The sequence below is a fragment of the Papilio machaon genome, chromosome 26 (assembly GCF_912999745.1).
Source record: "Papilio machaon chromosome 26, ilPapMach1.1, whole genome shotgun sequence".
NCBI classification, from domain to species: domain Eukaryota; kingdom Metazoa; phylum Arthropoda; class Insecta; order Lepidoptera; family Papilionidae; genus Papilio; species Papilio machaon.
Genome location: NC_060011.1, coordinates 1550925 through 1575519, shown reverse-complemented (window position 1 = coordinate 1575519; position 24595 = coordinate 1550925). Strand labels below are relative to the sequence as shown.

The 24595-nt window shown below is 34.5% G+C and overlaps 1 protein-coding gene across 1 annotated transcript; it reads left to right on the top strand.

Annotated features, from left to right (window-relative positions):
• The first annotated feature begins 1472 nt into the window (after nucleotides 1-1472).
• Nucleotides 1473-24164, top strand: LOC106717386 (zinc transporter 2). Its single transcript, XM_045684543.1, has 10 exons — nucleotides 1473-1801; nucleotides 15598-15723; nucleotides 20344-20506; nucleotides 20769-20960; nucleotides 21087-21270; nucleotides 21338-21431; nucleotides 21796-21920; nucleotides 22285-22400; nucleotides 23433-23614; nucleotides 24069-24164. The coding sequence occupies exons 1-9, from the start codon at nucleotides 1670-1672 to the stop codon at nucleotides 23582-23584; spliced, it is 1284 nt and encodes a 427-aa protein (XP_045540499.1). The 5' UTR covers nucleotides 1473-1669; the 3' UTR covers nucleotides 23585-23614; nucleotides 24069-24164.
• Nucleotides 24165-24595: the final 431 nt, after the last annotated feature.

Sequence of the window (24595 nt, the reverse complement as noted above, 5' to 3'; positions counted from 1 at the left end):
AATAACTGACAATTTCTAGTTAATAGTTTATATCATTCCAACTTATATGGATCTTTATTTGATAAATAACTTCCAAGTAGCTTATTCAGTATTTACTTGGACATTATGAAACATGTCCTTACTATGAAACTTAAGAAATATAATGTTTGTATCCTAGAATATTTTGTTTTTATTTTCCTATCGCTTATAATATTACAAAACAAGTTTCTTTCAAGTGAAAATATTTTTAATGATTTACTTTGACAAATGGAGATTCCAATTATCGTAACATTTTTAAAACATTGATATCAGCGTATTTAATGTTTTACAATAGTGTTGGTATTATAAAAATAGCAACACCAAAAGATTTACGTAGTTCATGGTTTACGTGATTCAAACATTTAATAAAAATAATTTTAATTTACAACTACAAGTGACAAATGCTAGAAAATAACTACATTTTTAATATTACGACCAATAAATAGGTTTTTTATTTTTCTATTGATACAAATTTTTAATAGAACTGTATAAATTACACTTAATTAATGTAAACTGTAATAAAGCTTGCAATTTCAATGTAAATGTTACTCGAAAAAAAATGTATTTGTCAGCCGTTTTTATAGACACTTTTAGACTTTATACGGCACAATTCCATCCGAAATAAGTTAAAATTAATTTATAAATAGTGGGAGTTGGCTTGTGATTGTGTAAGTTTCAATCGTGTGTTGTTTTATGTAAAATTATTGAAATAAAGTTTTAACCCTATTTATTGTTTTATTCGAATTTGGTTATCTTAACATTATGTCAGTTTATTAAATAGTACCTACAGTATTTTGAAAAAAAAAAATAGTCTGTGTAACAACTGCCCTTCTCGACAGTATGAGTAATATAATTACGAATCAGAACAAATATAAGTCGTTTACCCTGACCTCTCCGTCTTACAGTTCATGTTATAGTGATCACATAGTTTGCTTTCATAGAATGTCTATTTATGGGTCTAATTAGTGTAGATTTTTAAACACAAGGAGTACGAAATAACAAAAAATTTATCAGCTGATGGTAGTGTTGTAAATTATCTCCATATTATGAAAAATAGGTCACGTTACAATTTAACATAGGGAAGAAAAAAGTGAGAAATACGAATAAAATTTCAAGATCCCGCTAAATTTTGCGCTAGAATCTGAAGTGCGTAACAAATGGTTTGCCGAGGCAGTGGCTTTTTCGTTCTAAAATATTTATGATGCGTTCTGGCAGTAGACGTTACTTGCAGTTACTTGGGTTTTTATAAAAATTAATTTTAATTGAATAGCATTTCAGATTTAAACACCTTAAAAAGTCTTATGTTATGAAGTCTTTTTATGAGTCAATTAATAAAATAATTCGAAAGACAGTGAAGGAAAAAAGTAAACACTCATTTTAGAACGATTCTTTTTGACAAATCTTTGCTTTGACTTCTTCAACTTCACTGTGCAAAATTTTTATTTATTGTTAGGTCTTGTGTGATGATGTCGTGTTTTTGTTGCGAAATTGTGAATTAAAAACAGAAATTCGTGATGAATTATTTCCATTTTTAATTCTTTAGTGATTTGTGGTGTTTGCTTGTGTAAATTATCTCGGGATATTATTATTCGGAAATGTGTTAAAACAATAAATAGAGACATAGTATTTTTTGCGATACCAAAGCGGCAGAATGTCTGATGAACCAGAAGCGAGGATGTGGGAAGATGAAGGGACTCGGTATGATTCTAGAAGTCGAGGCTCATATTTTGAATCTGCATTTGCATCTACAGAACATTTAGATAGAGCCCCGTTACTGTCAGAAGTAAGTAAAAATTTATTTCGAGACGAACTATTTTCGCTCGTGAAATATTTATTTGTATTTTATACAATTATATGACTGTTAACTTTGTGTGTATATTTTAAATTAGTATTCATTCATTTTAAAACGTGTCATGAATATTTAACACTAAGAAGCAAATAGTTACACTTGAACAAAGTAGTCATTGATAAATATTGTAACACATTTAAATCTCCTGAGATAATAACATCGTTTTCGATTAGATAACTAAATATTATAAAGCCTCATTTTTGTCCAAAATTTAAATCATATTTAAATTTAAATTTGGTCACTGATAGCTTTTTTGTAAAATTGAAAGTTTAATTATTTCGAAAAATATAATAAAATCGATTAACATTAAACAACACAATTATTATTTTTTATTCAAATTCTACTTAGGTCACTAGCAGAAAATATATATTTTTAGTTACTTTTAATTTTTTGTAATCTGGTCTATAAAAAGTTTCCATAAAAAATAACTTTGCTTTAGATTTCCATTGAGGCCTCTTGGCTATATACTTACAAACTACTTATTTATTAAGTAACAAGGATTCCAATCGACTTAAGTATGGGTTATCAGAAAATTATAATTATTAACGCCTAATTAGTTATGCACATATAAAATAATTACATTTGATAAGATTATTGGTGAAAGTTTCAAGTTACTAAGTCTGAATTTCCACTGTTAAAAAAACATTATTATACTTTTTTTTATTGTTGTCTCTCCCACTATCTCTTAATAAAGAATGATGATGTTTTTGTACAAGTATTTTGGTGATGAAAATACAGGGTATATCAGTATTTTGAATTGTCTTATAAAATAATATTTTACATTTTAGGTGTAGTACTAATTTTTATTTTTGGTGTATTTTTAGAATTAATTTAGAATTATTTATCTATTATGTTATATTAAATTTTTAAAAAATCCAAGCCAAGTAGTGTTGGCGACAGGCTGTAAAAACTTAGCCAAAACTTTAAGGTTCAAACCTTGTGTGCTGACCCCACGTAAGTGGGATAAGGCCAGGAAATTAAAAAAATATCTATATCTGTCTTTTAAAAAGGTTTTATTTGTTGACTTAAAAGTTTGTTTTCTTTAATACTGAAGTAAAAGTTAGTTTGTATTGAATTGACACCAAAATTATTTACCTTATTTGAAAAATTATTTCACTGTTAGGAAGCTACACTATCCCCGGGTGATATTGGCTATATTGACTATTTTTTTTTAAATCTGTATGGTGGAAGTCACACTCAAATGCTAATATTAATATAGACATAATAAAAAACATTATTGCCATGTCAGTCAAGCAAAAACTTGTGTCAAGTAAATTGTGAAATCTTACTTCTTATTTTACTATCTTACTAATGTTATAAATGCATATGTTTGGATGTATGTTTGTTTGAAGGTATGTATGGAACAACTCAAGAGATCTCTATGTAATTTGTCACAGATGTAGATCATAGTCTGGAAGAACACATAGACTAATTATCTTCTTTTTTTATTAATTCCGTGCAGATGGAGCCAGCCAGTTACAAATATATTAAAGAACAAACTATTAATAGGTCCTTACATATGAAATTGGCGTTTTTAGTACTGGCCACTTTAATCACGAATTTCTCCTCTTTGGTAAGGAATTCCAAATTCAAATTTGTACAGCTATAGACTCATGTATTTGTGGTTCGATGACCGACATTCATTTGTTTTTTTTCTTCTGTTTTTTTCTGTTTACGTCACTCATTTTACAAAATGGAAAACTTAAAATATCGCATTATTTACGAGTACGAGTTCCGCCGTGGCACTAGTGCTGCGGAAACGACTCGAAGGGTGAATGATGTGTATGGCGGTCGTGTTGCAAAAGAAAACACAGTTCGTTTTTGGTTCCAACGTTTTCGTTCTGGAAATTTCGATCTGCAGAACAAGCCCCGTGGACGGCCTGAGACTCAAGTTGATAATGAAGAGTTGAAGGCTATTGTGGAAGCGGATCAATCGCAAACCACGTCCGAGTTAGCTGCAGGCTGCGATGTTAGTGATAAGACTGTTTTAATTCACTTGAAGCTAATTGGGAAGATTAAAAAGCTTGAAAGGTGGGTACCTCACGAATTGACTGAAGCAAACCGGCAAACGCGCGTCGACTGTTGCGTTACATTACTAAACCGGCACAATAATGAAGGTATTTTAAACTGAATCATTACCTGTGATGAAAAATGGGTTCTTTACGATAATCGGAAGCGCTCAGCGCAATGGTTGGATCCTGGCCAGCCAGCCAAATCCTGCCAAGCGAAAATTAACCCCAAAAAAGTTACTTGTAAGCGTTTGGTGGACTAGTGCCGGTATTGTTCATTACAGTTTTCTCGAATCTGGCTAGACTATTACGGCTGATGTCTATTGTCAGCAATTGCAAACCATGATGGAAAAGCTAGCGGCTAAACAACCTAGGCTGGTCAATCGCTCCACGCCACTGCTGCTTCACGACAACGCTAGACCACACACTGCGCAACAGACGGCTACTAAATTAGAAGAGCTTCAATTGGAAAGTCTAAGACATCCTCCGAACTCCCCGGACCTTGCTCCAACAGATTACCATTTTTTTCGAAATTTGGATAACTTCTTGCAAGGGAAAAAATTCAACTCCGATGGGGCAGTCCAAATCGCCTTCAAAGATTTTATTGATTCCCGTCCGACTGGTTTTTTTAGTAAAGGGATCAATGAACTACATATGAGATGGCAAAAGTGCATGGAAAATAATGGTTCATACTTTGATTAATTAAATATATTACATTAAAAAATATTCGACTTTTTGTTCGTCCCATACAAAACGCCAATTTCATATGTAAGGACCTAATATTATATATATATATATATAAATTTATATCATAATAAATCATTTGTCAATATAGATATACTGTTTAAAGATATATCATTAGTATGATATATTGTCTCTTCTCTGAGTTTCCATTGTCTAAACACATGTTAGTATACATATTGTTATCTCATTAATTTTAATTGTAAATGATAGAGATGACAATTTTTTTATACAGGTGCTAGTGCCAGTGTAATATGTCAATAATAGCGGCGTTAACATTGACGTACATTCTAGATATATTTTATATTTGTTTATAATATAACAAATATGTACTTGACTAAATTGCGACGTTATATCTTTATGTACATATTTTACAATGTATATGTACTGTATCTTGAATATTTGTGATGATTATGTAAGATTTTTCTATTTTTTTATATTATAAGGTGGCTAATGTGCGGCCATCTGAATTCGCCTAAATAGGGAAGTGATCGCTGCTCATTCTGCAATCGCAGATGCGTTGCCTACTTTAAATTGGTTAGCTTCCTAAATTCTTTTTAACAGTGGTAGAGCCAGCAATATCTTTTTTACAAATGGGCCCGCTCGTTCGGTGTAACACGACTACACACAAAATAAAAAATCTTCAATGTAGTCGCACCCTAACTATCCATCTAATACTAGTACTAGCGTTAGGGTAGGGTACGCTTAGGCGACCGCCCATGGCGATAGAAAGGGGCGTTACAAGTCTGCGAATTACACAGCCTCACGTTACCCTGTTAAACCCCTTAAGGCATGGTAAAAAAGGGGGTGTCGTAGAAATCTCGTCCAGGGCTCTGGTAGCACTAACGCCTACTAAGGAACTATAGCCGTCAATTATCGTAACTTGCGATGTAATATAGACCACACACGTTAGGTTTTGTATGACTGTTTTATTCTTGCAGGCATAAGCGAACTTCAAAATTCATAATTATATGTTATTTATTTAAGAACGGCTTAACTCATGTTACGGCACCGACTAGTTTCGAACCCTCCGGGGGTCCATATTTCCGATGGTTCTGCCGTTCTTAAATAATTTATTGTTATATCTCACGAAAGTTTAAACAATTATATGTTTTTGTAACACACGTAAGATTTTCTATATTTATGCATGTTAAAACCGTAATGCAAAACCTAACGTGTGTCGCTTATATAAGACATGTACGCATCAGTGCACAAACAACGAACCCGCATTCTCTTTGCAGTGCTATTGGTGGAATTGATTTGTATCTTTTGTTTCGTAAATTTATAAGAGAAGGAAAAGAGATAGCGAAACCTTATTGGTTTTATTGATCCGATTTTACTGGTATATGCGAGAGAGATGAGAACTTTCGTATCGTATTACAACAGATATAATATTGTTAACATGTATGACAAATAAATGCTTAGTTTAGAGTTTATTATCTACTTGAGTCTAGACTAAGGCTAAGACTTATACAAAGTTACAACAGGACTCATGTAGCTTATTAAAACTTATATACTTCTGTCGTCTGCCACCGAAAGTCTAGTGTATTCATGAATAACTCCTTATATGGTATATAAGCGTGTCATCATCAGCTCACTATACGTCCCCACTGACTAGGTTATGACCTACGCTAGTCAAGTGCGGGTTTGTTGATTTCACATATATCATTGAATTTCTTCACAGATATGTGCAGGTTGCATCACGATGTTTTCCTTCACAGTAAGAACGTCGGATAAATGTACATATGTAAATCGAAAATCTAAAAACACATTGGTATATGGCGGGATTAGAACCCATGACCTGCAGATTGCAAATCAAGTGTTTAACCTCTGAGCGACCGACGCTCTATATAAGCATATAGTTATTCGTATTTTTATCTACAAGACGGTAAATGGTCCAGAATGTAACTGCGTCCCAAGTTGGCAGACAGACTGACGCCGTAGTGGCGGATCGATTCTCATTTGGGGCAAATATTTGTGCATTTCCCTTTGTTGTATGAGCATTTTGTATCAGAATTTCATCTATCCAGGCATTTCATTTTACGTGGTTAAATTTAGTGATTTTCATATCAGTTCTTTTGTCAAAAATCGTAAAAAAATGCGTTCCATAGAAGCAACGATCACATGTGTTAAGCTATCAACAGTGGTAATTGATAACTCCAATAGCTCAATGGTTAAAGGTACGGGATCCAGATCATATGGTTAAGGGTTCAATCCCGCCATTTGACTATTGTCGTAAACCATATCTTAGTACAAGTCTAGAACTTAGTGTAGTACAAAAAATGGAATTAAACTAACAAAAATCTGCTAGTATAAAAAAGACCCGCTGTTAATAGGTACCGATGGTCACTAATTTCAGTTGCCTAAAGCCTTTCTTTGTAGTATTAGTTTAAAATAAATGTGCAGTACTAACCGTTGGTTTCTGAGATTAAAATCTCTGTATAGAGTATATTGCCATTTCATATTTTCCTTTCAAAATTGACAAAACAGATATAGCAATGTATTTTAAACTGGGATTTTAGTTTCGGAAACCCACGATAAATGCAGTATTTAAACGAGTAACTTGAAACATTTTATAAAAGGTCCAACTGAAGTACTGAACTCTTAGCAAAGAATGAAACATTCGGCTGAGTACTTTGATGCTTGAAATGCAAATTATTTTCAAAGTGGAAAATAACCTCCACAACTTAAATATCAGTTATGTTGTAATTTAAACCTTAGCACTAATAGATTACGGTATTTAATCTTTTGAACTTTTTTTTTTATTTTAAAGTACGAAATGAAACTTTCATATGGAAAAATTAAAATAGTTTTTAATGTATTGAATGGATTTTATTTATTTAAAAATTGTTATTCACGTAAAAAAAATAACATAGATTAAGTACTACAGTTTATTTTGTATAATATTATTAAAGTACATTTTATTAATTACCATTCGCTGTGTAATGTCTTTACAATATAAATAAATACATCCATACATCTTTATTAGTCGTCATATCTTAAATCAGTTCCTACCTAACCTTATGAAGTGTATCTAATGCGCTGGCGCAGAGACCTAAAGTGAGTCTTGGCCTCCGACACCAGAGATCAACAACGCCGCCTGATCGCTTTTAGCCTGGCCGATGGATCGACGGTCAATCGGTATTCCGAGATAAGCCTTTTTGACTCCACGATCCTCTCCCATAAGGCCTGGGTGGCCTAAGCAACGAAGCCTCTGGCCGTTGTCATCGCCCTCCAGCTTTTCTATTTGCAGATTATTTTAATATGTCATAGATTTCTACACAACAGTTTTACATTGAAATAAAACATAAATATTGAATGTCGTAAAAACGAGCACGCTTACTGTTGCGGAAAGGCTTTATCAGTGGAGGCGAGATAAAAACTTTTAACATTTTGTATGAAAATACTTTACATCTAATATTTAAAATTCTCGTGTCACGGGGTTCGAACTTGAACTCCTCCGAAACGGCTTGACCGATTCTCATGAAATTTTGTAAGCATATTCAGTAGGTCTGAGAATCGGCCAACATCTATTTTTCATAGCCCTATTAAATTTTTTTTTTACGCGCGCGGACGGAGTCGCGGGCGACAGCTAGTTAGATATAATTTTCTCATAAAAAGGAACATTGAAAAAGGTTTTTTTTAGAATTCAGCGTAGTTACGTAATATCATATACGGAATAGGCTTGACAGTAAAAGATAGACAGACAAAGTAGTAGAAATTGATTAATACCGTACTGCAAGAATAAAAAAGGAGACAATTAGAAGATTTCGTGTTATCGTACCTTTTTTGCATACATTATATTGGCAAACCTGTGGCCACCTGAATTCGCCGAAATAGCAAAGTGCCCGCGTGCAGAGATGTCCACAATTACAGATGTTTTCCCTACCTTGAAACGACGAAGGAGAAGACGCACAGAAAGGGAATATTTTCTTTCCCTATGCGTCCCCTCCTCCATCAAATCTACTCCCCCTCCCTTATAAAAACACCTCAGGCATGTACAGTTCAGTTCAGTTTCTTGATTATGGCTCTCCCTCAGCGGATTGGGCCAGTGTCGAGGGTTTATAGTTTTATTCTTGTATTAGAGAGACTGGCAACACTCTACTTATGGATAAGTCTCGTGAGTATATAGCATGTACATTCAACACACCACACGCGGAATTTTTTTAACTTTACACCTGTCATCTGTGTTGTGCTGTTGCACCGGTCGAGCCGGTCCATTCGTGCAACGGATGTTGTCTTCCACTGTAAAAAATCGTTAGAAATCTAGGACTTCAAACGTCAAGATTCATATAATCTTAAACTGGCATAGATTTAACATATATTGCGAGGGTAGGACAAGTCTTGCGAAGTTTCATTTACATAATATCTCCATGTACCCGACTTTATGTTTTATACATAAAGGTCGCCATCCACGCCCGTAGATTCTCGCAAATTATTCTGAGTAAAATTATAATCGCAAATATTTTAATGGATTCAATATAACGTAAACATTTTTAATTATTGTAAAAATATTGTTTGTTTACTATGACATTTTATAAGTCACACGTGGAATAAAATAGGGGCTTGTATAAATATGTATATACAGTCAAAACCCTTTATGGCGACATCGTTTAGAACAACATACCGGTTAAATTGACCAAAATCAAAGGTCCTGGCTGAATGTTATATACATATCTTTCCTATTAATACCTGTCACCGGTTGGTACAACTATCGGTTTTTACGACTCAATATGAGTAGTCCCTTCGATGTCGTTATAACAGATTTTGACTGTAGTTATATATAATCTAATAGATGGTGTAGACCCAGAAATACATAAAGCCCAACACCGGTAATAGAACTAGTACTAATTTCTAACTATTTTAGTACTGTGTAATAGTGTGAGTGGAAGATTATACACCCTTTGTTGGATTAGTTAAAATCTTACTAATATTATGTATGCGAATGTTTATATGAATGGATGGATGTATGGATGTTTGTTTTAAGGTATCCCCGGAACGGTCCAACGGATCTTTATGAAATTTGGCACAGTTGTAGAACATAGTCTGAAAGAACACATTCGTTTTATTCGTTTTTTACACTTTTTACGTATTTTTTTTAATTAAGCCCGGACGGAGTAGCGGGCGATAGCTAGTATCTTTCTAAAAGGGAAATTGGATTAACTTAAAACCCTAATAAAATTGTGTCGCTATGAATTTTATACCAACATCATCATCTTGATATACAAGAAGGGTCTTGACACAGAAATTATTCATTCCCAAGCTGAACGGCTTTGAAGAGCGGCTAACGAGTTGTCAGCGACCACGAGAGCGATCTTGACAACAGCTTTACAATGTTATCGATGAAACTTTAAACATCTTTAAAATATCGCTGAATTTCCACAGTTGAAACACCTTGTATAACATAGATGTTTTCAGAGATGAAAAGTAGAATTGACGTAATGGTACATCCTGTATTTGTTGATGATCATGTCCAAAAGACAATGTCATGTCAAGTAGTTGCAAATATTCAATTGATCAGGATTTTTTTTGTAACTTTAATTGAATGGAATTTATCATTCTCCTATTTATATTTTAAACTAGCTGACGCCTGCAACTCTGTCTCCGCGTAGTTGAAAAAAAACGTAATAAGTAATTTATGTGTTATCCCAAACTATGTTCTACATCTGTGCCACATTTCATCACGTTCCGTTGTGCCGTTCTGGAGATACTTTCAAACATCCATCCATCTAAACTTTCGCATTTATAATATTAGTAAGATTAATTTCAACTTTACAAAAACATATAAGTAATGTTCCCTTAAGTATAGTAACCGTGTATGGTACGTGAATAGCCGGCTTTATCTAACGAAGTTTTACAATCCAGTTTGACTAGCAGTGTAGTTGGTTGTTGCATGTTATACAATACTTTTGTGCTTCAAGATGATACCATTAGAAGTGAGTTATAATTTAATTTTATTAATATCTAATCACGTTTACGTAAACAAATATCTAATCTTAATTCTTACTAATATTATAAACTAGCTTTTACCCGCGACTCCGTCCGCGCGGAATAAAACATAGAAAACGGGGTAAAAATTATCTTATGTCCGTTTCCTGGTTCTAAGCTACCTGCCCACCAATTTTCAGTCAAATCGATTCAGCCGTTCTTGAGTTATAAATAGTGTAACTAACACGACTTTCTTTTATATATATAGATGCGAATGTTTAGATCAGGGATTTCTAAAGTGGTCGTTAATAATTGATTTTAAAAGTAGGGTCTGTCATTTTGGAAAAGGGATCACTTGTCCAAAATAGTTTGGGAATCCTTGGTTTAGATGCGTGTTTATTAGAAGGTATTTCCGAAACGGTTTCACGGATCTTGATGAAATTTGGCAGGGACGTAGAATATAGTCTGGAAGAACACATATGCTATTAAGTTTTCTTTTCAAATTCCTTGCGGACAGAATCGCGGGCGACTGCTAGATACAAATAAATATGAACAAGTAAATAAACCTGTAAACAAGTATTGACAGTTTTAGTTTTAGTTCAGTCATATACCGTATTACCTAAACCCTTAACATCAAGGTATATAACTATTATTTTACGCTATATAATACTCATATAATATATAGGTAATTTAATTTCGATCCTATTTCAAACAAAGAGGTATATTGTTAGGTTAAAGGTCAGTCTACGTCTAGACATGTCTTTTATTTGTATTCATAATATTTTGGTATGAATTATAAATTATCCGATTAACTTAACAAAGTTAAATACAGTGTTAGTAGGATTAATATTTTACGAAAGATTTAAGCGACTTTATCGTATTAAAGACTTGAAGATCGACACTTTGGTATGATACCTTATAATTTATCTTACTAAGATTATAAATACGAATGTTTAGATGGATGGATAGATGGATGTTTGCTTGAAGGTATCTCCGGAACCGCTTAAGGAATCTTGATGAATTTTGGCACAGATATAAATAGAACATAGTCTGGAAGAATACATAGGTTACTTAATAGGTTTTTTTAATTTCGCGCGCACGGAGTCGCGGGCGACAGCTAGTCAAAAAATCATCCATCCATCCAAATATTCGCATTTATAATATTAGTAAGATAGAAGATAGAATGCAGAAAGATAGAATTGTTGTGAAAAACATTTTGTATCTTTATAAAAAAAAAAATATTTAAGCCGAAAGTCTATTCGTAAAAGCTTACAAATGGACCCGTCTGGGATCTTATCTTTGTAAATTGAAAGGACCGAGCTTGCGGGAGAAAATGAAACGAATACGGACCGTAATGTATTCCTTTGTTCGAAAGACGTTTCTTCATAAAAAAATGTTTCTTTAAACTGATGCGAGATTACACTGTCGTAACAATTGTATAACAACATTTAAAGCCGTATATAAGTTGGTTGAATTTGATACATAAGACCTAGTTTCAATAGCTGTTTCTAAGTAACTTTTTTAAACAACTATCATTATTAACATTTTTCAAGAAGGTTCTATCTGAAAAGGTGTTAATACAAAAAATTAGGTTGGTTTTTGTACTTGAATATCGGTAAAAATAACACACAAAAAATATGACTAACTATAGCTTATGAATCGATTAGAAGCGACTTGAGAATGCTTGTTATCGTTGATCAATTCCACTTCCCGTATCTCACACAATAGCTATTCTTGAAGACCAACTACGTTAAGATATTTCCGATAGTGCTTTTCTAAGTGTGTGGTTCTATTGTTGTAACATTTGTATAATCATCCCTTTCTTTCTCTTATAAAAAACTAGCTGTCGCCCGCGACTCCGTCCGCGCGCATTTAAAAAAAAAATGAAAAATAGATGTTGGCCGATTCTCAGACCTACTGAATATGCTCACAAAATTTCATGAGAATCGGTCAAGCCGTTTCGGAGGAGTATGGAAACGAAAACTGTGACACGAGAATTTTATATATTAGATAGAGATAGTAGCACGTTTTAATTGCGTTTTGCAATGTTCGTTTTTTTTATTTAAAATTCAATTCAATGACGTATAAAAATTTTCAAATTAACTTTGTACTGGTCTTGCATATTAGCCCTATTATAACCTTCGGGCTGAGGAACGTAGAACGTAATAAAATGTTTGGGTCGAATGCCAAGCACGTCTTTAATGTATATTTTTATCTCTCAACCTTCAATGCCAGGTCTGAGTGATTTATAACTCTGTAGATATTATTGTTGCGGTCATTGACACGGTGCGCTAGGACAAAAGGATTTGTCTATTTTAGGAACGATAGGCGCAGTTTATCTAGTTTTATTGCATAGATGGGATGAACGAAATTAATGCTATTGCAATTTGCTAGGCGCACTATTTGAACAGTCATTTTGAATTTGATTTCTAAATTGTCATCTACTTCTATATAAAGAAAATTAAGAGCGCTACTAAATATCTTACTAATATTATAAACGCATGTTTGGATGGATGGATGGATGTTTGTTTGAAGGTATCTCTGGAACAGCTCAAAGGATCTCGCTGAAATTTGGCACAGATGTAGAACATAGTCTGGAAGACCACATAGGCTACTTATTAAGTTTTTTTTAAATACCCGCGGACGGATTTGCGGGCGACAGCTAGTATTAAAATAAACTTAAATATATTCTTAACGTCAAAACTGAGCAGTTTACTTTTTAAATTTCAATTTCTGATAAGTATTAATATAAGAGTTACGAAATAAAAAACTATTTAAAGCTAATTTCGTCATTATATCCGTATTTCACGTATTTACGTATAAAACTCAGGTATGTACGAATGTTTTGTGTTTGTACCATAGACGTCATAGAGATTTTCTTCTGGCCAGTAGCAAGGCCATGACATTACCTCGCTCCGAAGCCACACAAACTCACCCAAACAAACAAACACGTGGACTTTGAAGGCTTCTTCGGAAATAGATTCATGTGTAAATAATCAATAGATACGCATTATCTGTTAAAATTGCGAAATTATTTGATGTAATAGAAGCTGCTTTTGATATTATTTTAATACTAGCTGTCGCCCGTGACACCGTACGCGCGGAATTATAAAAAACTAAATTAGTATCCTATGTGTTCTTCCAGACTATATATTCTTTTGTTTGGTGGATTAGATTTGGTTAAGTTTGAAGACGTATGGCCTTGGTGGGTCGTAGATCGATCTTTATGTAGTTAGTACAAAAGGAATGAGTCGTATGAACAGACCTTCCTTCAGTAAACCTACATCCATCTATAGAGTCTAGACTAAAGACAAAGGAAATATATCTATCTGTATATATAAAAGAAAGTCGTGTTAGTTACACTATATATAACTCAAGAACGGCTGAATCGATTTGACTGAAAATTGGTGGGCAGGTAGCTTAGAACCAGGAAACGGACATAGGATAAGTTTTTCCCCGTTTACTATTTTTTATTCCGCGCGGACGGAGTCGCGGGTAAAAGCTAGTTAGTAATAAATATCATATTATCGTAAATTTTTTGACGTAATAGCTCGTAGTTTTTAACCGACTTCAAAAAGAAGCAGGTTATCAATTCAACTGTATTTTTTGTTTCTTTTTTTTTTACTATTTGACCTCGATGACTATGGGCGTCAAATAATATTCTTGCTTCAATATGCTATTTTGTAACAGAATTAATATGAAACTTTGACTTCAACTCTAGAACAAAGTGTTCTATTAAGTTCTTTAACTGCTCATAAAATGAACCAAAAGAATGGATACGAAATAAAGTTGTCTTCCCTATCTTTTGTTTTAAATCTTTTGGTCAAAGATTTATTATCACTAGGTAATAAATCTAGTTTGATTTTTGAAGTTTTTGGTATGGAAATAATTTAAATGTCCGCTCTATAACTTTGAATCTCTTTGCTATTTGTGAAATTCAACAGTTGAATTCCACTGCAGTGACACTTGTGATACATATAGTTGTCCCTTTTCTTTCAAAGGGTATGAATGGTATGACAATATGTATTAAGTACATTATAAGTATAACATGATGGCTTTGTATGGTGGTGATTATCCTCATGCATATTAATGTTATCCGTAGCTAAAGGCTAACGCGGTCGCTTTACCGTGAACTATACATTAATCAGAGATGATTGAAAATTATACAAGGTGATGCAAAACGAACCAATGTTATACGATACACGTGATTGAAATAATAGTAAAAACGTATTTAGAGTGCTCCCAATTGTGGACCCTCTGTGATTTTTAGCCGACTTTTCAAAAAGAAGGAGGTTATCAATTCGACTGTATTTTTTTTTATGTGTGTTACCGCGAAACTCCGCCCCTGGTGGTCCGATTTTGATAAAAAATATTTTAATCGAAAGGAAGTGCTTGCAGATGGGTCCCATTTTTTTTTTTTTATATAGATAGGGTGTACAATGGCAGGGATTAAAAGTTCCCGAGTTAAAGAAACTGAGCGTCGGTGACTCAATGGTTAAGCAGTTGACTTGTAATCTGTAGGTCTTGGATTCGAATTCCGCCATGTACCGATGTATTTTTCGGTTTACATATGTACATTTATCCGACGTTCTTACGATGAAGGAAAATATTGTATTGCAACTTGCACATCTGCGAAGAAATTCAATATGTGTTAAGTCAATCCGCATTGGGCTAGCGTTGACTATGACTAAGTCACCTCTGACTTAGTGTAGGCTCTGAGCCCCTCGGTAGGGACGTATAGTGATCTGATGATGATCACGTTGAAGAAAAAATGAAGCAGCTGAGCGTTAACCTAAAGCAATGAAGTTTTTAAAAGAGTCTACGAGAAAAACTGTATGGGAATCTGATTTAGAGATAACTGATCTAAATACATGACTGATCTAGTCACTCTTAATTGGGTAGGCTCTGAGCCACTCAACAGGGACGTATGAGTTGACGATGATCTAAATACAATCACGGTTACTAGAGCTTACATTGCCTTTTTTATTTTTGTTTATTATAAAAAGTTAGTATGTACTGTCCATCTCATATAACTGTTGTACTGATTTCCAGGAGACATACAGCGAAGTGCAGACGACGTCAACAGAGGACCACCACTGTCATTGGAAGCCGCAAAATCAACCACCCAGTTCAGTACCACAATTGCTTGCCGCGTTATTACTCTGTGCTGTGTTCATGGTAAGTGTTACGATGAATTTCCAATGTTGCCATCTCTCTAGTCCTTTTTGAAAAAAAAAAAAAACAGTGATAGCAACGGTGTACCTAAATAGTATCCGAAGTATAGTATATATGTAGTACTAGCTGTCGCCCGCGACTCCGTCCGCGCGCAGTTAAAAAAAAAATAGATGTTGGCCGATTCTCAGACCTACTGAATATGCTCACAAAATTTCATGAGAATCGGTCAGGCCGTATAGGTATAGGAGTATCCGAAGTATAGTATATAGGAAATTTAAAGATGTGTGAAGTCAACCAATCCGCACGGGTTCAGCGTGGTTGACTAAGGCGTAGTCACTGATTTAGGGTAGGCTCGAACCTCGAGAATAGGAACATAAATGAGCTGACGAATTACTTAATATGAACTAATATATTCTTATATTTTTCATGTTTTATTTACGTATTTATGCTTAGGTAAGACAAACTTCTAATAACGCTATTTTTATGTATGTCAAGTATTACGTTCGCCTTCGGTATTTTCTGCTGACTGTGACAATATACCTTATGTAAATAATTGTATATGTAAATAACATATTATGTAATATACGGGGTTCAATTATAATGCACTCGGAGATAAAAATGACACACATGGAGGTAACGATTACCATACTGTGACGCTATATAATAAGGTCAGGTTTTCAGTAAAACCTCCTTAGTTGTCAGGTTATATTTTATTTCTCTAAAAACCTTTGTTCTCAGTTCTACAATGGAACACATCGACCTCTAGTTTATTTTGTGTAATGGAGGGTATTTTTCTTCCCTTTTTGTCCGCGTCTAGTTTTGTTGATATATACTAGGTTAAGAAATTAAAAATTTACTGCCGCATTTAGTGTCGACCACTATCTTACTTAATCTTACTAATATTATAAATGCGAATATTTAGATGGATGAATTAATGAATGGATGGATGTTGGTTTGAAGGTATCTCCAGAACGGCTCAACAGATCTTGATGAAATTTGGCACGGTTGTAGAACATAGTTTCGACGAACACATAGGTTACTTATAAAGTTTTTTTTAATGACGCGCGGACGGCGTCGAGGGCGACAGCTAGTATATACAAATAGGTAAATAGGTTAGGTTAGGAAATAAAAGCTTGTGCTTCGTTCCGATTTAAATGCCGAATTAGTCCAAATCCTCATCACCGCTATCATCCATAAAAAAATCAAATAGGCACAAAATACCACGATTTATAGCCTATATATTTATAGATAATTGTTTTCATACAAATCCCCTTCACGTGATGTTCTAATTTCGTTTTTTTAACAGTTTTTATATAAAGTCAACATGCATATAAAATTATACGGACGTCATTATATTTTATTGTATATGTGTAATAACTATGTGAGAAATATGATAATATACATATATGTATATGTGTTGCGTGTGATAAACTTCTGGCATGATTACAATATTTCCTGTGTTGAGATTTGCTTTCGTATTAACACGTTGATTTACATACAGAAAATTATTGACATGGAACGTGTTAAAAATAACGTGTTAAGCAGGGATTTCAGAAACCTGCGATAAGTTAATATCGACAGTGAGAATATTTTCATTCTGTTTTTATATATATTCGTGTAATCGGCAGTGGAAATGCATTTTAAAAATCATCGTTAACTTTTCGGTTATTTTACTATAGGTATTGAAAACATTTAAAACTTTGGTCTTAATCAATAGTATTTTAAACTATGAGCCTTCATAAATATGTAAAAGCTTTACGGGAAATAGTCTGTCAATTTAATTTATACGCCCGGGCAGTTTTGTATTTCGTTGGAAATTCATGAATCACGAACGAACTTTATCCAGTGAGTCCTAGCACGAATATATTAGGTCCTTACATATGAAATTGGCGTTTTTCGTACTGGCCACTTTAATCACGAATTTCTCCTCTTTGGTAAGGAATTCCAAATTCAAATTTGTACAGCTATAGACTCATGTATTTGTGGTTCGATGACCGTCATTCATTTGTTTTTTTTCTTCTGTTTTTTTCTGTTTGCGTCACTCATTTTACAAAATGGAAAACTTAAAATATCGCATTATTTACGAGTACGATTTCCGCCGTGGCACTAGTGCTGCGGAAACGACTCGAAGGGTGAATGATGTGTATGGTGGTCGTGTTACAAAAGAAAACACAGTTCGTTTTTGGTTCCAACGTTTTCGTTCTGGAAATTTCGATCTGCAGAACAAGCCCCGTGGACGGCCTGAGACTCAAGTTGATAATGAAGAGTTGAAGGCTATTGTGGAAGCGGATCCATCGCAAACCACGTCCGAGTTAGCTGCAGGCTGCGATGTTAGTGATAAAACTGTTTTAATTCACTTGAAGCAAATTGGGAAGATTAAAAAGCTTGAAAGGTGGGTACCTCACGAATTGACTGAAGCAAACCGGCAAACGCGCGTCGACTGTTGCGTTACATTACTAAACCGGCACAATAATGAAGGTATTTTAAACGGAATCATTACCTGTGATGAAAAATGGGTTCTGTACGATAATCGGAAGCGCTCAGCGCAATGGTTGGATCCTGGCCAGCCAGCCAAATCCTGCCCCAAGCGAAAATTACCCCAAAAAAGATACTTGTAAGCGTTTGGTGGACTAGTGCCGGTATTGTTCATTACAGTTTTCTCAAATCTGGCCAGACTATTACGGCTAATGTCTATTGTCAGCAATTGCAAACCATGATGGAATAGCTAGCGGCTAAACAACCTAGGCTGGTCAATCGCTCCACGCCACTGCTGCTTCACGACAACGCTAGACCACACACTGCGCAACAGACGGCTACTAAATTAGAAGAGCTTCAATTGGAAAGTCTAAGACATCCTCCGTACTCCCCGGACCTTGCTCCAACAGATTACCATTTTTTTCGAAATTTGGATAACTTCTTGCAAGGGAAAAAATTCAACTCCGATGGGGCAGTCCAAATCGCCTTCAAAGATTTTATTGATTCCCGTCCGACTAGTTTTTTTAGTAAAGGGATCAATGAACTACCTATGAGATGGCAAAAGTGCATAGAAAATAATGGTTCATACTTTGATTAATTAAATATATTATACTAAAAAATATTCGACTTTTTGTTCCTCCCATACAAAACGCCAATTTCATATGTAAGGACCTAATATGTGACAATCGCCATCGGATCGTCGTCGACAAAAATTTTATCGAGTATTAATACGTAAAATACACCAAAAATCTCATAATCATTTCGACATACGAAGACGATTGTCACAAATATTCGTGCTAGATCCACTGTATCTTACAACTATGCGATTCATTTACTGTACATTCACGTAGAAAATATAAACTCTTTTTATATAATCTACACTAACGTTATAAAATAGACACAGAAGGGTATTTTTTATAATGTGTATGTATGTTTGTATGTCAATTCCATTGGACCATCTTCTTGTAGCATAAATGAATATCAATTTTGACGAGTAAGGTGTTATTCGATTGGTAACTTCCGTACGGTCATTCGGATTTTTTTTTTTTTTATGTGTGTTACCGCGAATCTCCGTCCCTGGTGGTCCGATTTTGATAAAAATTATTTTAATCGAAAGGAAGTGCTTGCAGGTGGGTCCCATTTTTTTGTTTTTTTAAATAACTAGAAGACTAGTAGATTTTTTGTAATGATTAAACAAAAAACTACTAATACGATTTTATAAATTATTTCACAATTAAACAGTTACATTATCCTTGAGTAACGTAGGTTTAACTAAACGTCGCTTACGAAGTCTCTGCTGGCTCTGATTAGATAATATCAGAACATAACTTTTCATATTAATGCGGAAGGAATTACGATGATGCAATAGTTACCAGACTTGTGCGTCTAAAGTTTACATTTTATTTTAAACAATTTATAATAAATAATACAGCAATAGAACAAAGCGTTATTGATATAAACTAAATGATTGTAGAAATATGTGGGAAATGTTATGAGAGCAAAATATTTTTTACAATAATTTATTATAAATTTTGTATCCCAGACAGATTGTATGGATGGATTGATGGATGTTTGTTTAAAAGTATCTTCAGAATAACTCAACGGATTTCGGTGAAATTTGGCATAGATGTAGATCATAGTGTGGAAGAAGACATAGGCTACTTTTTATGTTTTTTTAATACTGCGCGAACGGAGTCGCGGGCGACTGCTAGTAATTAATAAAACAAATCCATAGTAGATTTGATATTCTAAATAAAAACAAGTAAGTATTTAGCCGTCTTATGTTATCTTGTGCATAAAATTAAAAATAATTTATGTAAATGTATTTTGTGCATGACTGTACAGTACAGTACGGCGAATAACCTTGTAATTTAACAGTACAGCGAATAAACTTTAAAAACGCAATTGCGTATGTCTATTTGCAGCGGTCGCTTCGCTATTTCAGCGAATCCTGGTGGCCGCTTGCTCGTATTCCATCTAATACAAAACAAAAAAAAAAAGAGCAGAGGATGACGTAATTGATCCGACACCCATAGATATTCAGAACTCTAGAGAAGCCTTAATTGAGTTGTCAGTCTTTTAGGCATAAGTACGTTTTTTTTTGAAGGACCTTAAATCTTGGTTCTCATAACAATGGTGTTCTACCAGGTATGCGAATTAGTGGGAGGGTATCTCGCAGGCAGTTTATCAGTGATGTCGGACGCGGCGCACATGCTGAGCGATTGCGGGGGCTTCGCTCTCGCACTCTTTGCGTTCAGGTGTGCGCGCCGACCACCCAATGCCACCATGTCGTATGGATATCGACGAGCTGGTACGTGTAGCCAAACAAATGCTTCTAGAATTTTTTTACGCAAGACCTGATTAGTGGGATTTGTTTAAGTTATCCTTAAACTATGAGGATGTTTGTTGTTTAACGGTACCTACCTTAAGTCCCTTAGTAAAAAAATTTAGTACTTGATGCGCCTTTTTAAATGTTCATTTCCAAACTACCCCTTGTTCCAAATGCATGCTAAAAGACTGATCTTTATCTGGTCTATATCTTGGTGAAGATAGTAAAGACTATTTGTCACCAGAGGTGCTGGGTGCGATGGCATCGGTTCTTCTCATCTGGGCATTGACCGGTATCTTCGTGTATGTGGCGGCATTAAGAATTCACACCGGCGAATACAGCATCGAGCCCGACATGATGATGATAGTGTCAGGATGCGGTGTTGCCTTCAATGTCGTATTGGCGCTAGTGTTGCACGGATGCGCTTCTGATATAGGTGAGATTTGTTGACTATTGTAATTTAACTGAAACTGTGATGGCTGAAATAATGGAAGACAGATCGATCTGGTTTCTGCATTTCAACTTTTATTATTACAACTATAAAGTTCAATTTCCACCACAGCTCACTACCACTCGCACGGTGGCGCTGCGTGCGGGCACACGCACGCGCACACGCACTCACAGGAGCAACGGCCGCGCATCGCCTTTAGAATGTTCCGCCGCTCCAAGCATAATGGACTTGTGAACGGCGACTACAGTCTGAAAGATATGGCCACTGTTGAGGCTGATGTTAATGCAAGGACCAAGTAAGTGACGTCATTGCATCCCCAAATTAGGAAAAGACACCAAATGATTGTACCATTTGCCTTTCAGAAACATTAACCTACGTGCAGCTCTTATCCACGTGATTGGAGACCTCATACAGAGCTGTGGCGTGCTGCTTGCCTCTGTACTTATTAAGTTCTATGTAAGTTTAACTTAATTTTGTACGTGTTTTATACATTATTACTTCGTATTCCACTATTATAGTCAAACAAGGATATCTGGGTCGGCAAAACCTAGCAAAAAAAATGACGTAAAGCAAAAAATAACAAGACATCTACCGTATTAAGAGGTTCTTGTGATTCTTTTTTGACGGTGACAGAGGGGCGCTAGTGTGCTGTTATAATTTAGTTTGACTTATGCCCACCGGGTTAGATATCCTTGTTGGTCTATACTTCGTAATATCATTCCTTTTTATCCGGTTAACAAAAGATTGCGGTGATCTTAATGACACAATATCCTTTTTTTGTCTTTTTTTTCGGCATTAAATAAATGAATACACATTATAGCCGGACGCGAAGGTTGTGGATCCGATCTGCACGTTTGTGTTCAGCGTGCTGGTGCTGCTGACGTCAGCGCGTGTGGTGCGCGACGCACTCGCCATGCTCATGCAGGCTGTGCCCGCTAACTTCAGGTGACTAATATATCTGTTCAGATATCGCTTTAGATATGAGTCCTTTGCCTTTATTTGGAAGTTCAAATTACTAAGGGAAAAACAAATGAGAATCTGATTTCGCTAAAATAGCGAATTAATGTCCATAGACTACATATACTTGGAAACAGGACTAGAATTTAATCTCAACCTCCAAATTGACTCTATACCCTTCGGGCTTTAAGTATCCTTTTCGGTCCATACTTGTATTAAAACATATTGTTATATCTATTTTTTCTTCGAAAAGGATGAAAGGTTATGATTTATACACGTCACTTCAATCGAATTCTGTTACGATACGTTAATTTGAACGTGGGTTAGGATAAATGTGCGGTTGTTGCGGCAGGTACCGCGAGTGCGTGAGTGCGTTGCGTGGCGTGCGCGGCGTGCGACACGTGCACTCGCTACACGTGTGGGCACTCTCCACACACTACCTCGTCCTCACCGCACACATCGCTATCGGTATGTCATTTAATGCTAGTGTTAACACTCTCAATGTCTCTTTGATATTGTATCGCTTGGAATTCATTTTCATATGTTCTCAGATCAAAATCTCTGTATAACATATTGTCGTCCCTATCTTTATCTTTGACAAAATAGAGATAGTATGTTTTAGACGGAGATTTTGGTATCAGAAAACCATGGTTAGTTTTTATCTTTAAATTAATTTTAATTTTGACTGACTGGTGGCATTGAATGTGTTAATGTTATGTACTTCATAGAGTATGTATGTGGTATATTTTTTATTTGTTAGATAATATTAATGTGGGTGTGCACTTTCCATTTTTCCATGAAATGTTAAAGGTACATCCAATCGCTTCTTATTAGCATTGTAAATTAAAATTCAAAGCGTTTGTGGCGTATTTGTTAAGTTATTGACTGGACCGGACTAAACATCATATACCAATGTGATTTCATTCTTTTGGTGAATTTACACATATCTGAAAAGAAATTCAAAAATATGTATAAATTCAATCCGCATTAGGCCAGCGTGGTTGACTATGGTCTAGTTACCTCGAGTAAGATATTTGCAGATTCTATTACTTAAATGATTAATGCATATTGAAAAAAAATGTTTTTCGAGGGAGAAGTCATTGATATATTTTCATTTGTTAACTAAAAAGTTAATTAACAATATGAAAATCAATAAATAATTTAGACATTTCAAAGTTTTTAATCAAAGTACAACTATTAAACAATAAATCCTGAAAGTGTCATTAAAATATCTTTAATATCTCTTTATTTATTGATTTTTAAAAGTCATAACAATTTTCGTTCACAAAAAAAATTTTGTAAAAGTAAATATTTTTAAAAACTGTTCTGGGAATTAACTGTTCATAGTAAATATTTCATGAACAAATATTTATACCTAAATTGAATAATCAAGTGGAAAAGGGGGGTCCACTTTATGTGATCTTGCTCATTATAACTTTTGTAAGCTAAAGCAAGTAAAATATATTTATAGTGACTCTTAGACTATATCTATATATATAGATGATCTATCTGAGAGTGAGCGTGTGCTGCACGAGTGCCAGGCGGTGGTGCGCGATCAGTTCGTGGTGCAGGCGGCCACGCTGCAGGTGGAGAGACACGGCGCCCCTCGCCCCGCCTGCCCCGACTGTCGCCAGCCCGCCTCCGCCCCGTGACCTCCCCCCACCCTCACGCGATAAGCTGGGGTCAGTACACACATATGTACCTAGACTAGCTGTCCAAGTTCTACATCTGTGCCAAATTTCATCAAAATCTGTTGAGCTGTTCCGGAGATATCTTCAAACATCCATCCATACATCTAAACTTTTTCATTTATAAGTAAAATATATACACGTTTAAACATAAACCTAATTGTAGTCCTCTTTTCCTTCCCACCCTTTTCTTATGAAGGAAGGGGATGGGGGTTTGACGGAAGAGGTGTCGTATAGGAAGGGGAAATATTCTATTTCTGTGCGTCCCCTCCTCCGTTGATTAAAGGTAGGCAACACATTTGAAATTGCAAATCTCTATGGGCAGCAGTCGCTTCGCCATTTCGGCGAATTCATGTGGCCGCTTGTTTATCTGTCACCTTTTGTTATAAAACACAGTATAGACTTAACTTTCATCATAAAAAGTTCCTGAAATATATTTACTTTTCAGGTGAATAAATGTTCAAAAATGTATGACAAATACAAACGTCAAAAGTGTATGGACTTAAAGTGTATGGCTATGATGGACACTGTAACCAAAAAATAATATTTAAGTCGAATTTTATATATGTATAAGATTAAATTATTTAACCTTGAAATTATTGACTTAGAAATAACACTTTATTTATAATTTTATGCTCATTGTTAATTAATTTTGTTTATTAGAAATATAAAAAAATATTTAATTTAAATAGAACAGATTGTAGGAAAAGGTATTGTAAATTGAAAATAAAAATACCAAAAAAAATTATTTATTCATTTAAATTTTATCGCTAAAATGAATTATAAATTAATAGTGATGTATTATTTAAATGTAAAAGAAATTTAAATGTAATTTATTTTGTGCTAATAATTTTTTTTTAATTATTAACTAAAAATATGAAGTTAAATTATGAAAACTTAATAATGGTAATTAAATTTGTTTTTTTTTTCCTACATTATTGTTGACATTTTAATTAATAGAGAAATTAGAATAAT

What these genes read in the sequence shown, in the direction of transcription:
- LOC106717386 (XM_045684543.1), top strand. Translation starts at nt 1,670, where the DNA reads ATGTCTGATGAACCAGAAGCGAGGATGTGGGAAGATGAAGGGACTCGG. An exon ending in GTATGGATATCGACGAGCTG is followed by an intron (nt 20,507 to 20,768) that starts GTACGTGTAGCC and finishes ATTTGTCACCAG; the next exon opens with AGGTGCTGGGTGCGATGGCA. An exon ending in GCTGTGCCCGCTAACTTCAG is followed by an intron (nt 21,921 to 22,284) that starts GTGACTAATATA and finishes TTGTTGCGGCAG; the next exon opens with GTACCGCGAGTGCGTGAGTG.